General features: G+C 55.9%; 1 protein-coding gene across 4 annotated transcripts in view; it reads left to right on the top strand.

Moving 5' to 3' along the window:
• Window positions 1-755: 755 nt before the first annotated feature.
• Window positions 756-15,971, top strand: part of RFX1 (regulatory factor X1) — a 33,242-nt gene continuing 18,026 nt past the window's right edge. The window contains exons 1-2 of one of the 4 annotated variants that reach the window (XM_088839090.1): window positions 756-958; window positions 8,646-9,003. In XM_088839090.1, coding sequence (XP_088695216.1) covers window positions 8,691-9,003 — 313 coding nt within the window. In that variant the 5' untranslated portion in view covers window positions 756-958; window positions 8,646-8,690. Of the gene's footprint in view, window positions 959-8,641; window positions 9,004-15,971 lie in introns of all 4 variants that reach the window. The other 3 variants (XM_088839089.1, XM_055429371.2, XM_088839091.1) reach the window with 3 other exon arrangements.

Below are 15,971 nucleotides of genomic sequence, written 5' to 3'. Positions count from 1 at the left end.
GGAGACAGCCGGACGAGCATAAGCGGAAGTGGTGGCGGGTGTCGCTCTGGGGCTGGTTCCCGGGATCGAACCCTAGTCTCTGGTCCCCACCTTCATCCCACCGCCTTAGGGAAACGGCGTGGGGGGAGGAAAAGAGCGCCCGGTGACGTCATCGAACCCGGAGCCCGGCCTCCGCCACTAACGTCACAGACAAGCAGCGCTGCGTCACCGTATTCCTCCCCTGACGTCAGCGCGCGAGACCAAGAACTGGCCCACCGGGAAAGGGAGAAGTCTGAAGGAAGAGATCTTTCCTTTCTCGCTCTTTACATTTGGTAAGGCGTTTAAAGTACGCAGGAACGGACTACCACTCCCAGGGGGCTTTGCGTGGCGCGCATGCGTACAGGGCCAGCTAGAGAGCGCGGCAAACCTTTGGGTTAGATTGACATCCCTTTAGTCTAACCAGAAGACAGGCTCTAAGGCAGCAAACCAATCCCGACCTCACAGACCCCACCCCTTTATTCTTAGCCCGAGGCTTCCTTGGGGGAGTGACGGGCTCCACTGCCTTTGAGGGCTCAGTTTCCTTTGATGGACATTAACACCGGTGAATCAGAACGCCGGGAAGTCGAGAGGGTGTTGAAAAGCGTGTCTTGGGGCCAATAGGTTAGCGGCAGGGCCTGGCGCTGTCCAATCACTTTTCCCGGTGTCGCCAATCACCCTGGACCCCGCCTCCCGAGCGTGACGTAGGTAGGGTGGGTAGCAACAGTTGCCCCGGTGAGGGAAACGGAGGCGCCATAGCCACGGTAGTCGTGGCGACCAAGCAACCCAGCAACGCGAGTCAACAACAACAACCGCCCCGCCGACCCCCACCCCCACCCCCCCGGCCCGGCCCGGGGACCCCGGCACGTTCTGTCCCCCTCCCAACATCGCCTCCGAGACCTCTGGAAAGCCCTTCCGCAGAAAGAAGTGGGAAGAAGCCGAGGTAACCCGGGCGGCCCCAGGGTGGCAGGCCCGGCCAGGGAGGGCGGCGGGGCCCGGGTGGCGGGTGTCGCTGTGGTCAGAGTCTTGGGGGAAGGGGCGGGCGGTCAAAATGGCGGCGGCGACCGTCGGGGCCGTGGGGGAGGGGGCTGGGGCCCGGCTGGGGCGACACCACCCGCCCCCGGGCCCCGCGGCCCGGCCCCCGGGAGGGGCGGGCGTTCGGAAGCCGGCGGCGAGTGGAGGTCGGCCGGCCAGGGCGGGGGGCTTTTATATGTCGGGAGGTACAAGGGGGCGGGACTTGGAGGGTTGGGCCAATGGGAGTGAGGGAGGGGCGAGGCGGGATCTAGGTGGATGGGCGGGGCCAGGCCGTAAGGTGTGGTTGGGGGCCGGCGGGTGCCCCTGGAATGGGGTGGGGCAGCTGCCGCCTAGGCCTTCCAGCTCCCTGAAGCACTGGAGGCCACCTGTGCCTCGTCACTTTAGAACCTGCCAGTACTCAGTGCCTGCCACACCTAGGCCTCAGTTTTCCATCCTGTAAAGTGGGTTCAATCATTGCTATCTCCCCTTTTTTTGCATTTCAGTCCTCCTAATTCCTTTCAGAAATTTCTCTAGGGCTCATCCTTGAATTCTTCACTCCTATCTACTGTTTCTGAAAGTGTTTTATAGATTAACTGTTGGTCTTGATGTCAACGTTGCTGTTCCCTCCTAAATCTACCTTCTCTTTGAGAGGAGGTGAGGGTGGACAGTTTTTGAAGCTGTGGGCTAGGAGTATTTCTTTAGTCTGGATGATTTGGTTTGCAGAGAGCGAAGGCCTTGGCTGAGCGACAAGATCTTGGGTGGTTGAGTTAGAGGAACTGAAACTTGATTGCTTCTCTGTGGGCCGCTCTAGGATCTCCTTCCTGTTGTAGGGCCATTCCTAGCTTTTCTGCCTATCCTGGGCTGCTTTTCTGGGCACCGGGAGTAAATGGCTTCTGAGGAAGTTTCTGAAGCGGCTTCTCTTGGTCAGACACATGTTTTTGTGTCAATCAAGTTGGTGTCAGCTGGATCACATGTCATTGAAGAGGTACCAGCCTCCAGAGCCACGTGGGGAGGGAGCAGGGACACTGAGGTCAGAGATAAGGGGAAGTGCTCTACTTTGTTAGGGGAGAATCTGAGTGACTGCTTTGGTGGGCAACAAGATCTGCCAGCTTGGGGAAGATATTTTTTAAATAGCCAGCCAAGCCAAGTCCACTGTGCTTATTCTGTTTTGCTTTGGAGCTTGGCATCGGCAGGGCTGAGGGCAGACTGCAGCCGTTTTCTTTTAAAATCAATCAGTATGGCAAAACCAACCAATATAATATTGTAAAATAATTAGCCTCCAATTAAAAAAATAAAATAAAATCAATCAATAAACTTCAAGGAGAAGAAATGTTCTGGGTTCTCCTAAAGCTTTCCCCCAAAAGTTTGAGATAAGGCTGGGAGAAGGGCTGTCACTTCTCCAGGGACTTTTCCCAGGTCGGGGGTGGTAGAACCTCTTGAAATTTAAGAAAGGGAGAGATTTAATTTTTCAGTAAAAATCTAGAAATAACCAGGTTGTCAGATCATCAGCACCTGTTAGAAAGGCGAATTCTGAGGCAGAAAGGGGTGTTACTGATGATCTAGTCTCATTGACTGCTTCTTCCACTCTCTGTAACCCCCCCTTCCCCACCCCACCCCCCATATTTTAGTCATTGGAAAGGCCCAAGCCCGGAGCAGTTATTAGACTCCAGAAGGGAATACTGGCTTTGGTTGCTTGTCTTTGAAACAGTCAACTGCTCTCTAGCCGTGTGCTCCTGGGCAAGTCACTTAACTTCTCTAGGTCTTAGTTTCCTCCCATCTAAACAAGGGGCAGTGGTCACCAGTCACAATTTTAATCTCATGTTAGGGTACTGTGGATCCCATAAAAGAATACATGTTGAGCATCAGATACATAGTAATTGCTCAGACTATGTTGCCTGCTACTGTTATTATGACGATTGTCACTTCCTGCTCAGCCCTTAGAATTATACCACTCACATTTATTTTTATCATTTCAAATCGGGTGACAGCCTAGTGGGTTTAAAGCTTGACTCACTTGCTGGTCTGTGTGGGCCAATGACAGGGATCCTGGGAAGCCGGGTCCTAGGACTCCAGTTTCTAGTGGGAAGGTGTCACTCTCCTAAGGCCCTTCTCCAGCCTTAGGAGAGGACCCAGAGAGAAAGTCTGTCCCTGGGCCCAGGCTCAGACTCAGCCTTCTGGGAAGCAGCTGGATAAGCTGGGGCAGTGGGTGTCATGGGAAAAGTGGGAACCTGGGAAAGGTGACCCTGGAGCTAAGCGGCTCACCCTCCCCTCCTGCCACACACTCCAGCATCTTGGGGCTGAAGACATGGGTTGGGTCAGACAGGACTCTTCCCCACTCCTCCACCTGCCAGGGTGATACAACCTCCAGAGAGCAACTGCTTAGTGCACCGTCTTCCTGGCCTAAGGGGCCTGTTCTGGATTCAGAGGCATCACCAGCCCCTGTAGCACAGCTGCAGGAGGCAGTAACTTTTCCGCAAGCCTCTCTCACCAGTCGGTAGATTTCAACCGGCTTTGACATTCACTCTCAGTGTGGACACTTACTTGGCAGTGAAAGTGGAGCGGAGTCCCAGCTGTGTGCTTGTCAGTGTTCTCGTAGCTGGAAATAGAGTGATGGGCACCCTCACCTTTCTGGTTGTGGAGGGAAGAAGAAAATAAACAGGATACAGAGCCAGGAAAAAAATGAAACAGGAGTATGTACTCCAGAGGGCTTGTAAAGGGGGTGCTTGAGACCTGACAAAGTGACCTATGAGCTGAAACGTGAGTGATAAGGAGCCAGCAGGCAGAGGTGAGGAGAGCATGCCAGTAGATGGAAGAGCTGGGGCAAAAGTCCTGAGGCAGGGGGAGGCCTGGAGCGTTTGGGAAGGAGAGAGATTGTGGCTAGAACATTCAGAGGGAGAAAGGGGCCTGGAAGGGGCCAGATCCCATGAGGCCCTGTAGGTCATGGGAGGGGCTCTGGTTTTTATTTATTCTCTGTTATGGAGAACATTGGAACCTTTTCAACAGAGGAGCAACACAATAGGGTTTGTGTTTCAAAGACTCTTATAAAGGCAAGAGTGAAGCCAGAAGCCAGTGATGGGTGGGTCCAGGCAAGAGATGATGGTAACCATCAATACTAGCATGCTATTGATCAAGATGGAGGGAAAAGCCCAGCCTTAGGATCTGTTTTGGAGGAATTATTGATAACTGGTGGGACTTCTCTGCTGGTCCAGTGACTGAGACTCTGTGCTCACAATGCAGGGGGCCCAGATTTGGTCCCTGCTCAGGGAACTAGATCCCACATGCTGCCAATCCTGTGTGCTGCAACTGAGACCCGCACAGCCAAATAAATAAATAAATGTTAAAAAGAAATTAACTGACTAGGGAATTCCTAGCCAGTTCCTGGCAGTCTAGTGGTTAGGACTCTGTGCTTTCACTGCTGGGGCCCAGGGTCACCCCCTGGCTGGGGAACTAAGATCCTGCAAGCCATGTGGTATGGCAAACAAACAAATAAAAAGACCCCGCACCAAAAAAAAACCCCAACTGGATATAGAGGATGAGGGAAACTCACACTGTTACATTTAATTTCCCCATTCCCACAAAAGTTCATTTTTGAAGCCAGTCTACAGGTGAGGAAAGTGAGGTTTTCTTTTTATTTCCTTGGGAGGGCCTTGTTCAAGATGTAAACCATTTGGTTAAAGATCTGGCCTCTAGAACAGCTAAACCTTCACCTGTTTTTTTTACAGCCTGTGATCTGAGAATGTTTTTACATTTTTAAAAAGGACATTTTGTGACATGAATAATATATCGTGATATATGAAAATTATGTAAAATTCAAATCTCAGCGTCTAGAAATAAACTTTTGTTGGCACAAAGCCACACAACTGCTTGTTTACATATTGTCTACAGCTGCTTTCACACTCCAGTGGCAGAGCTGAGTCACTGGAATAGACTTGTCTGTCCTTGGAGTCAAAAATCTTGACTTCTGGCTGGCCCTGCACAGAAAAATGCCAGCTCCTGTCCTAAAGAATGGATTCAAACATTCTCCGAAAACAGGTGTTGGCTTTGAAGATAGGTGCAGCCATTGGTACATTTTTTGGCAGTTTCATTGCTAAGGAACAGATTTGCTGAGTCATGCTCAAATAGATGGGAAAGACACCTCATCCTGTATAGATATTTGTGACTTAGTCCTCTCCAGGGAACACCCTACCGAGCTCTGCTTAACCTAGCCTTCCACAATTTGGAAAAAAAAAAGGGGAGGTTCCCTGGTGAAATAATTATGGGAAATTTGGCATTCCATATCACTCTACAGGTGCTTGGTTTAGCTGTTTATCCACCTCCCCGGCCCCATTTTGAGCTCAGTCGTGTCAGTGCCGCCTCCCCCGTCCTTGAGTGGAAACACGGAGGCCTGCAGGGTTTGCATCTTGACGGGGAGAAACCACCAGCAAGGCCGGAGGTTTTAAAGCCCTGTTGTGGTGGGAGGGGCCACAAGGGGCCCCTCTCCTAAGGCTGGGAACGTCCAGGCCAGGGTTTCTCAGTGCCCCCCGTGCAACCTGCCCCAGAATTATCCAGGTGACCAGCTCAAACAGCAGACTCCAGGGTCATCCCAGACTGTCAGTGGGCCTAGGAACCTGCATTTAACTGACTCCCCAGGTGAGGCTGATGAACACCAGAGTCAGAATCTCCGCTTGGTACCTATTTCCAAGAGCTTGAGGATTGTGTCTCTCTCCTTTCCCCTCCAACCCCATGGATGCTTGTTGAGTGAATAATGATAATAGCAACTTCCACTTCTCAGTGCTTATTTGGTGCGCTGCTGATCACATTGGATCTTTGCAACAGCCTTATGAATCAGGTGTTATCATCCCCATGTGAAAGATGGGGAAACTGAGGCCCAGAGGAAAATCAGTTACATGTTCATGAATTAAGAGACAGGTCAGGGTTCAAGTGGAAGTGGGTCTAATACTGGTAGACAGGCGCTGATCAGCAGCAATGACTTTGATCTGGACCAGGGTTTGGACCCAGTATTCCGAGGAGGTCTGAGGAGGTGGGCCTCTCTAATGCTGGCAGGGAAGAGTTTGGGGAGGGCAGGTGCTGGTGGAAGGTGTTTTCCCTGTGTGTTTGGCAGGCAGTAGCCTCTCCCGCTCCAGGTGAGCAAGTGCTCCCTGCTGCCTGAGTCCCTGGCAGGCCACCCATCCTGCCCAGTGGGCAAGCCCAGAACCACCCCCTCAGAGCTGGAACAGGGCCCTTGTCGCCGTCCCTCTCTCTGTAATGACCAAGCTTGGCAGGGAGGGTGGCCTCAGGGCTCTGCCAGCTCTGTTCACACCAGCCATTGGAGCCTGGCATACCCCAAGCCCAGCAAGCCCACCCAAGTGCAGACAGCAACCTCGTTTCCTTTGTACTCAGCAGCCCAAAGCAGGGAGGCAAGGCCTGGAGGCTTGTAGTCTTGCCTAGAGCCCTGTTCAAGGGCCCTGGGCAATGAGGAAACCAGAGCCATTTCTTAAGTGCTTAGGTTGCACCAGGAGCTTGGCCAAATATTGCCTGTACCATCAGACGGAACTCTGCAGCAGCCCTGCACTGTAGGCCTGCTACCCTCCCATTGCACAGATGGGGCAGTGGAGGCCCAGGGAGGGGATACCCTCCCCGCAAGTCACACAGCTGGGAGGTAGTCAACTTCAAGTCGTGCACAGGCCCATCCAGAGTTTGTGACTCACCTGCCTTGCCCCCTGCTGACCTGGATTCTTCTTGGGTTTGGCATCCAAGGGCAGAGTCCAGATCCCCAGAGAGCGAGGTACAGGAGGATGTGAAGAACACAGGCACCATGGTGCTGCCTGACCTGCAGTCTCCCTCGGGCTGCCCTGGTGGGCTCTGCGCCCCTGAGTTCTGCTGCTCCAACCAGGGCCTTGGATAGGTGGCATTACCTCTGTGGGTGGGCCTTAGGTGTCTCCAACTGAAAAACAGGAAAGATGCCATCTACTGATTGTGAGCCCTGGGCCTGGCTCCCTGAGTAGGGCTGTGGGCCAACAGCACATATCTGGGGGTCAAAGAGACCTGGCTTCAAATCCCTTCCCTCACTGGTTGCCGCTGCAGGCCTGTGCGCAGTCCACTCCTGAGCCTTGTTTTGTTCATATGTGAAATGGGCACAGTGGCTCCTCCCTTGCCAGCCTGCTGTGAGGAGGTAATCACAGGGATTACCTGGGGTTTCTGATCACCAAGTAGCAGTTGTTTTTCTCTTCCCCTTGAAAAATCTCACTTTTAGTCACCCTGCAGCTGGCTGGCCATGGCACACAGGTGCTCCAAGATTAATATAGAGGAGTCTCTGGCTCAGCCCTGCAGTGCCATGCTGCTGAAGGCCACAGGTCACTGCGACCCCGCGGGCAAAGCTCTTACACTGAGATACGTCTAGGGCCACCAGGGACCACGTAACTGTGAGGGGTGGAGCTTCTCAACCACTCGTGCATTTGTTCCACTGTCCCTAGAAACTCCTTAGTGAAGGAGCCAGGAAACCGGAGGCCCACTCCCTGCTGAGGCGGGGCTTAGCGAGGGGCGGGGGTTACCCAGAGGGGCGGGGCTTAGCCAGAACGATTTGTCTCACCCACAGTACTTGCCTCACACCCAGCGCCTGAAGAGAGGCACCACAGACGCTTAGCAGCCAGAAAAGCTGCCTCTGCATGATCAGGTGGGCTCCATTCTGAAGTCAGCGGGGCCTACCAGGCCTGCACTGTGGCCAGGGCCTGCTCCCAGTCCAGTCGCCTAGAAGGCCACTGTTTAGGGAGGAGCTCACATCTGGCGTCGCCACCTACATTTCTGTGGCGGCAAGCAGCTCAGGGGTCTTTTTGGACTCAAAACACCTTCCCCGTGTGTGGCATTCCGCCCCCCGCCCCTGCCTCGGGGAATGACACTCAGCCAAGAATCCAAGCCCAGATGGCAGGCATGGAGGGGACTGGAAGAGGCTGGCTGGGAGACAGCTTTCCCCATGACCTTCCTTTCCAGCAGTTAGCTCACTAGTCCATTGCTCAGAGTGCCCAGGGTTCAGACTCAGTCCCACCTCTTCCCTGCTTTGTGGCCTGGGGCAAGCTCCTTAACCTTTCTGAGCCTCAGCTCCTCATCTGGCAGAAGCAACCCAAGCACAGATGCGATTGTTGCAGAGTTTAAATTAAGTAATGTAGAGACTAGATTCTGTGTGCTTCCACTGCCTGGCCGGGAAACTAAGATCCCACATGTCATCCAGCACAGCCCAAAAATTTAAAAATTAAAGTTAATTGTGAAGAAAGTACGCAGGACAGTAACTGCAGGTACCCTCAGGAGAACTGTATATTTGTTTCTGGCCCAAAGTCGGAGGTCTCCCAGCCCAGGGGTCCCCCAGGCACCAGAGCCTGCTAAGGAAGAAGGCAGGAATCCTGGGTCGGGGTGAGTGGAAGAGGCAGACCAGCCCTGGTCCATCCTCGATTGCTGTGCAGCAACGGGTTGGTTAGATCCTGCCACCAGCCTCGGGATGTAATTAAGTTGCTGATGAACCCAAACGTGTCTCTGGGGAGCCAGGAGCTGTCCCTGGTTTCCTCTGCCTGTAGATTAATTCTTGTTTTTCCTTCTTTTTCTCCCTCCTCTTCTCTCTCCCCCCTCCCTCCTTCTTCCCAAGCAAGCAAAAAAAAAAAGCCTTATTTATTATCATTTTCCCCACTGTTGGCATGGCAACACAGGCGTACGTTACTGAGTTACAGGCGGCCCCGCAACCATCCCAGCCACCACAGGCTCCGCCACAAGCCCAGCCGCCACCGCCGCCCTCCGCGGCAGCCCAGCCCCCCCAGCCCCCCGCCACCGCCGCCACCCCCCAGCCCCAGTATGTCACCGAGCTGCAGAATCCGCAGCCCCAGGCACAGCCACCGGGCAGCCAGAAGCCGTATGTGACAGAGCTCCCGGCTGCCCCCACGCCCTCGCAGCCGGCCGGCGCACCCACCCCGTCCCCGGCGTCCCAGCAGTACATCGTGGTCACCGTCTCCGGTAAGTGGACGCGTGCTCGGCGCCAGGGCACCCTGTGAACAGCTCCAGCAGGAGTTTGGGGGAGCCGAGCCTTCTGGATGTGGGGGCATCCTGAAGCCCTCCTGTCACCACTTTTTGTGCTGGTCACCTGGAGGGCAGCTTTTCAACTGTCTCAGGTTCACAGGTGGGATTTGCGGGACATCTCTGGGGAAGGCTTCCCTGGTGGCTCAAGACAGTAAACGATCTACCTGCAGTGTGGGAGACCCGGGTTTGACCCCTGGGTCGGAAGACATGGAGGAGGCCATGGCAACCCACTCCAGTACTCTTGCCTGGAGAACCCCATGGACAGAGGAGCCTGGTGGGCTACAGCCCACAGGGTTGCAAAGAGTCAGACACGACTGAGCAGCTCACACTTTGACTTTTTCACTTTCTGGGGCAGAAGTAGTCAGACCAAGCAGGGAGGACTCTGTGCCCCACAACCCTCCCCACCAGGCAGCCCTCTGAGCTGGCTCTGTCTCTGTCCTCAAGTGAGACGTCACTCGATGAAAGGCTGGGGCAGTGGAGTGAGTTTGCAAACGCCTGCCGGAACTGGAGGGGGAGCATTCAGCCATCATCGATAAAGGGACCGTAACAACTTCGAGTGACTTCCCTGGTGGTCCAGTGGTTAAGAAGCCACCTTCCAACGCAGGGGACCCGGGTTCGAGCTCTGGTCAGGGAACTAAGATCCCACAGGTGGCAGGGAAGCTAAGCTCGAGTGCTCTGGAGCCTGCACAGCCGGTACAACCAAGACCCAACACAGTCAAAATTTTTAAAAACAAAAATAATGGTTTTGAGCTCAGGGGCTGCCTGTGAGGTGCTCCCAGCTACAATTCAGGGAGGTCCACTGGGAGGTCTGGAGGGCTTGCTCCCCCTCCCTTCCGTTTCATTTTTGACAAGACTTGGGCCGAGCAGGGCTCTTGGGTGAGTTTGTGAGTGTGTGATGTGGCTACGGGATCCTGTTTGTCACTGCAGCTGCCCCCCTGAGGCTGTGGAGCAAATGACCAGGAAACTTGGGCCGTGGCACCCATGGTTCCTGCCTCAGAGCATCTTCCTTATGCCCACTCCTCTAGAATGGGTACGGGCTGAGCGCAGGGAAGTGGAAGCAGAGTCAGGACAGGTGGTCACTCCCCTGAGGGAGAAGGTGGAGCTCAGACAAACTTCCCTGGCAGTCCAGTGGTTAGGACTCTGTGCTTCTACTACAGGGAACACAGCTTCCATCCTTAGTTGAGGAACTAAGATCCTAACATCCCACATGCTGCATGGTGCAGCCATAAAAAAAACCAGGTGGCGCTCAGGACAGGACTGGGCGTCTTTAGTGGTTTCTGATGTTCCCTGTGTAGAGGGGAGGCTGGCTCCGGTCTTTCCATAGTGGAAAAGGAAGTGGTGGGGATCCTAAGGGCATCCTGGGAGGCTGTGGAAGGTGCGGGTCAATTAATTTGACCCTAGGACAGTGAAGAGTCAAAATTGGTGGCAATTGACATGGCACTGTGGGACCATGATGGAAGCAGCTGGGTCCCGGCAGTGTCCTAGAGGCTCCCAGCAGTGTCCTAGAGGCTCCCGGCAGTGTCCTAGAGGCTCCTGGCAGTGTCAGGGTCCCCAGGGAGGGCGGGGGGCACGCAAGGGCTCAGGACAGTGACTCTTTGCCACACAGCCTGGTGTGGAGGAGGGCTGGCATATGAGTGTCAGCTGAGTACAGAGTGAGGCCAGGCCCAGGATGTGGCCAGGGTCACTGGGTGACATCTCCAGGGGGTTCTCAGCGCTGCATAGTATCCTCACCAGCATCCTCCCCACTCTGAAAAACCCAGGACCCCAGCTCCCCCCTCACCTCCATCACCTCCCTCTCATTCCATGTTCTTAACCCCTCACCCTGCCCCCAACCTCACTGCAGACACGGCATCATCATGTGACAAGAAGGACCCATCTCCCACCCACCCAGCCTCCCAGCACCCAGGGTCCATCTGCACCCACCAGCTCCGCTTTCCTGCTGCTGGAAGGCTGAAGTGGCTCCATGGCAGTTCCAGGCTGCCCCCTCCAGGGCTTCTGCTGTCCCAGTGTCATCACTTAATCCCTCTCTGGTTGATCTTTTCTACCTGCTTGTAAAAATATAGCAGCTCGCATTTTAACCAGGGCCCCGAGGCCCTGCGCCCCCTACCGCTGTTGTCCCATTTTCTTCCCTTAGTTGTTGTTTCGTTACTAACTCACGTCTGACTCTTTACGACCACATGGACTGCAGCCCACCAGGCTCCTCTGTCCATGGCACTCTCCAGGGAAGAATACGGAAATGGGTTGCTATTTCCTTCTCCAGGGGATCTTCCCAACCCAGGGATCGAACTTGTGTCTTCTGCATCTCCTGCATTGGCAGGCGGATTCTTTACCACTGAGCTCCCTGGGAAGCCCTCCCTTTAAGTCAGAATTCCTCAAAGGGTTCATCCTCCCTTTCTTAGTCTCTGCCCCTTCACTCGGAGCTCTGTCTCCTCAACCCCAGGGTCCCCGGCAGGATCCCCCATGGCCCGCATCTTGTTGATCCACTGGTCAGCCTCTGTTCTCCTCTTCCTTGGCCTCTGGGCAGCACGTGACAGTTTCTCCCCCTCCCCCCTCGCCCCCCAGAGATGCCGTCCTGCTCTGGTCTCTGCCCACCTCCCTGCCTCCCCATCTCGGTTCCCCCTTGCTCCTTCCTCCTCATGTCCCTGGCCTTGTGCACCACGACCTCATCAGCTGAGGGCTCCTCTCTGCTCCAGGGCCTTGTCCTGTCCCTCAGCCTCTGATGCCACCTCTGTACGACAGTGCCCACATTGAGCTCAGCACCCAGGGACTCGGCCCTGAGTCCTCGCCACCTGTGACCCATCCATGCGGTTCCACAGACCTCTCAAGCCAGCATGGCCTGATGGCAGTCTGGAATTTCTCTCCTTCTTCAAATCTGGCCTCCTTTGAGACTTCCTTGTCCTAGTAAATATCACCCCCTCTCCACCCCCACCCCAGGCCTGGATCAGCCTTGACTCCTGTCTTCCCCATACTTTTTTTTTTTTCCTGGCCGCATGGCGTGGCAGGCAGGATCCTAGTTCCCCAACCAGGGATCGAAACCATGCCGCCCCTGAAGTGGGAGTGCAGAGTCTTAACCACTGGACCACCAGGGAAGTCCCCTGTCTTACCCATCCTTGAGCAAGCAAGCTGTCTTGGCTCCACGTCCTAAATCCAACCAGAACCCACCACCTCTCCCACCTCCCTGGCCCCTACGCTGGTATAGCCTCTGTTCAGACCCTTCACAGTCCTCCCCAACAGCAACCAGAGGGAGTCTTTTGATAACTGTTGATTCAATTCCATCATGTCCCAGCTCAACCTGGATTATTCCAAATCAGGTGGCCCTGGGGGCACTCTCTGAGAAAGTCTGGCCTGGCCTTTCTTGCCCCTAGGAGATCTGGATCCCTGTGATAGGGACCAGCTCCACACTCCCTGCACCGCGGCTGACAAATGTCCAACCTCCCGACTCTGGCCACCCAGCCCCATCTGGTATCAACCTTCCCCCCCACATTCCTGCTTCAGTCCCACTGGCCTTCCTGTGGCTCCGCAAACCTTCCAGGCTCAATTAGTCTCTGGGCCTTGGCACTCTCGTTGCCCTCTGCCTGGAGCTCTCCTATCCCAGACCCTCTGGTGGCTCATCCCTCATGAATGCTGACCTGACCCAGCTTAGCACTCCCATCCCATCTAGGGGCCTCTGGGCAGCCGAGAGCAGGCAGGAGGGCTTGCCTGTTGCTGCTAGAGGAGTTTTCATAGCCTCCATGGCATCTTATTGGTCCTGGACCTCCTGAGTGCTGGCTTTTGCTGCTTGCCGTGTCTGGGGTCCCCAGAACAAGGGTCTGGAATGGACACACGGCTGCAGACCCCAGCATCCCCCAAGTCCCACCCCGTCTCCTCTTCCCTTGTCTTCTCCAGCTCCTCCCAGCAGCCCCTCCTCCACCCTCAAGGAGGCCCGGGTACCTACTGGTCAAAGACTTCGTAACCCCCTCTCCTGGCCCCCATCGTGCTGTGGGGCACTCAGTGTGGATGGGTTGCGGTGCTGATGTGACCGGTTGTGGGTTATGAATCTCAGCCTCCCTTCTTTGGTCAGGCAGTGGCTTCATTATCTTCCACGGTGGTCCTGGGGAACTGCCTGTCCCTTCTGCTCCTGGTTCTGCCAGCAGCAGGCCTGTCCCCAGAATGGTTACCGGGCACTGCTTCCTTGATTTGTTCTAAGAGGACTCCAGTGGCTTCATTGACCCCTCCCCCACCCCGGCAGTGATTTCTGAATCACTTTGTAACCCTTAGTGTCCCTTTTATCTAAGGGTGGCCTCTGGGCCACGTGAGCCGGTCCTGGGGGTGGAGGTGGGGGTGTAACTAACACCAGCACAGGCTGCAGCAAGGTGCCTGGGGCTCCTCCCGAGCCAGAAGCAATGTGAGCTGAGCAGGGACCCAGGGAGTTGTGGGCAGGAGGCAGGGAGGGGCCCGGGAGCCAGACCTGGAGCCCAGACTGGAAGCCAGCCAGAAGTGCTGCCGTGGAAGCAGCTCCTTTTGCCCAGTCCTCACGAGCTCTGCCCTGAGGTGACTTTGGGAGGTGATGGGAAGGAAGCTCAAATTTCCAGGTTAGGAACAATCCTCTAGATCCATAAGTCCCCATCCTCAGAGGCCACCAGGCTATCACCCGAAACCCAAATGGAAAGAAGACCTTGTGAGTCCCGCCGGCCATCCCTAGAAAGATGAGACCAAGCTGGTGGAAGGGGGTGGGGCTGGACTGAAGAAGGGATCATGTCCAGCCTCTCTTCCCTGCTTCTGTCTCACTTGGAGCCCCTGGAAGTCCAAGACTTGTGTCAAGAAGAGGGACCCGGAAGGTGTTTATCGGTTTCCCCAGGCATAGATGGGGAAACTGAGGTTGGGACAGACAAGGGACCCAGGACCCTGGGGGCAGCAGGAATCCACAGGCTCCCCTCCCAGTGAGCCTTTGATTGAAATCATTGGCAGGATGGGAGCGAAGGAAGGAGGAAGAGGAACAGATGGCCCCATCTGTGGTCCATGGTGACCTGGGTCCCGTTTTAGAGTCCGGCCTCTCAGGCTTCCCTCTGTCTTCCCCCCAAGTAGCTCATAGTGGCCTGTGAGGCCAGAGTAGGTCTCAGTGAGGAAGTAAGTGCAGGGGCCAGGGAGGAAGAAATGCTCATCAGATCGAGGGACAGGAAATCAGCTGCTGCTTCCTGGCTAGAGATTTGAGGCGGCAGGGCCCTCTCTGGCCTGTGCGCATGTGTGAAGTGGAGCTTGCAGACAGATGCTGATGCTCGCGGACTCAGGGTCCCCTACGCGCACACACACACAGGCAGAGCCAGGGCGAGACACTGTGGCAGGGGTCCCACCTTGGCCACAGGAAGCCCGTCGTCTAAAGAGTAGACTAGAATCTCACCTGCTCAACCTCGTGGTGCAACCTGGCCATGATGGAGGTTCCAGCCTTGAGGGCCACCCCTGAGGGGAGATGGGCAAGACTGCCTCCCGGAGCTTCCTTGTCCCAGGTGATGCTGGATCCCAGCAAGTCCCCAGGCCTCCAGCTGCTCCGGGGTCCCACTCAAGGACCAACCTTGCCCTTTTCATCAGAGTACCAGGGTGTTGGAGCGGACAGGAGAAGCCCCCAGCTCGCTACCCACCCTGTCCAGGCTGAACCTGCCATGGGCCTCCTGGGTCAGCCACTGTCCCTTGGGCTGGGCCATGGACATCCAGGTGTGCCGAGGCCCCCATGGGACTGGCGTGCTTTCTCGGGTTTGTCCCAGCGCGCTGGCTCAGTGAGGACCTCCTCTTTGACGATGACAGGGAAGCCTGAGTGGTTGCGAAGGATGATTCCAGCAAAACAGAGGAATCAGTGTCTCCTAGAATGAGCTGCAGAGTTGTCCCAGGGCCTGCCCCACATCTGGCCCACATCTAGCATACACAGTCACATGCTCTGCTTCAGACTTGGCCCCTGAGGTCTTTGCTTCTGCCTGCTTGCGATCACCTTTCTGTTCTAGCCAGTCCCTTCTCCATGTCTCCCTGCAACAGCCGAGGCTTAGCTCCCCACTTTAGAGGCTGAGACCCAAAAGGACGCTCCGAGCCTTTTGTGTCCCACATAGCCTGAGTCTGCATCCCCCTGCCTTTGGGGCCTCAGCCTAGGCCTGCCCTGTGGCTCTGGTCCCAGCCCCACCACACCTCTGAAACTTCTGGGAGTAACCAGGCGACAAAGCGGGTGGGGTGGCTGGTGTCCCAACTGGGATGAGGGTCTCCCAACCAGGGCCTCTGGGGACACTCGCCCTATGCCCCGCCCCCCCACTCCCCCGCTAATCACTTAGCAAGACGTGCATGAAACCCGACCTGTGCCTCCCTGATGGGATCTCTGGGTACCAGCCTCCCTTTTGACCTCAGAGCGTAGCCCCAGCCCCTCACAGGCCCCACTCTGGCTGGGAGGGAAGTATGTTTATCCCAAGAGGACTGCCAGGAGCGCTGGGGGGATTAGCTCCCCAAGGTTGCAGGTATAAAACCCGCCCGCGCACCCTGCTGTTTCTGGAGAGGTGGGCAAGGATCACAGAGTGCCGGAGGGCAGGCTCCTGGGGACGGACGGGCAGGGGCTGGGGGCGGGAGGAGGGGGCGCCATGTTCTATGACTGCCTCTTCTCGGCTGCCTGTCAGCGTGAGTACCGGCCTGCCCAGCTCTGAGCCCTCTGCCGCGCCCCCCACCCCCCGACCCCCGGCAAGGACAGGGAGGCTCTGACAAGGGAGAAGCGGGTATTGGACAGCAGGCTGGTGAAACTTTCTGGGGTCACTCCTCTGACCAGCTTCTGTTCCTGGGAAGCCAGGGGTCACCTCAAGGCAGGTGGTCCTGATGCTTTCCAGGGCTGTGGGACCCCTGGGAGGTGGGGTTGATGGGGTTGGTCTTGGTCCCCAGTCCTGCCTGCTGGTCTAAGGAGT

Source organism: Moschus berezovskii, chromosome 8 (genome assembly GCF_049115385.1).
Source record: "Moschus berezovskii isolate FMDL1 chromosome 8, NW_MosBer_1.0, whole genome shotgun sequence".
Lineage (NCBI taxonomy): Eukaryota > Metazoa > Chordata > Mammalia > Artiodactyla > Moschidae > Moschus > Moschus berezovskii.
This window is presented reverse-complemented; position numbering and strand designations above follow the sequence as displayed.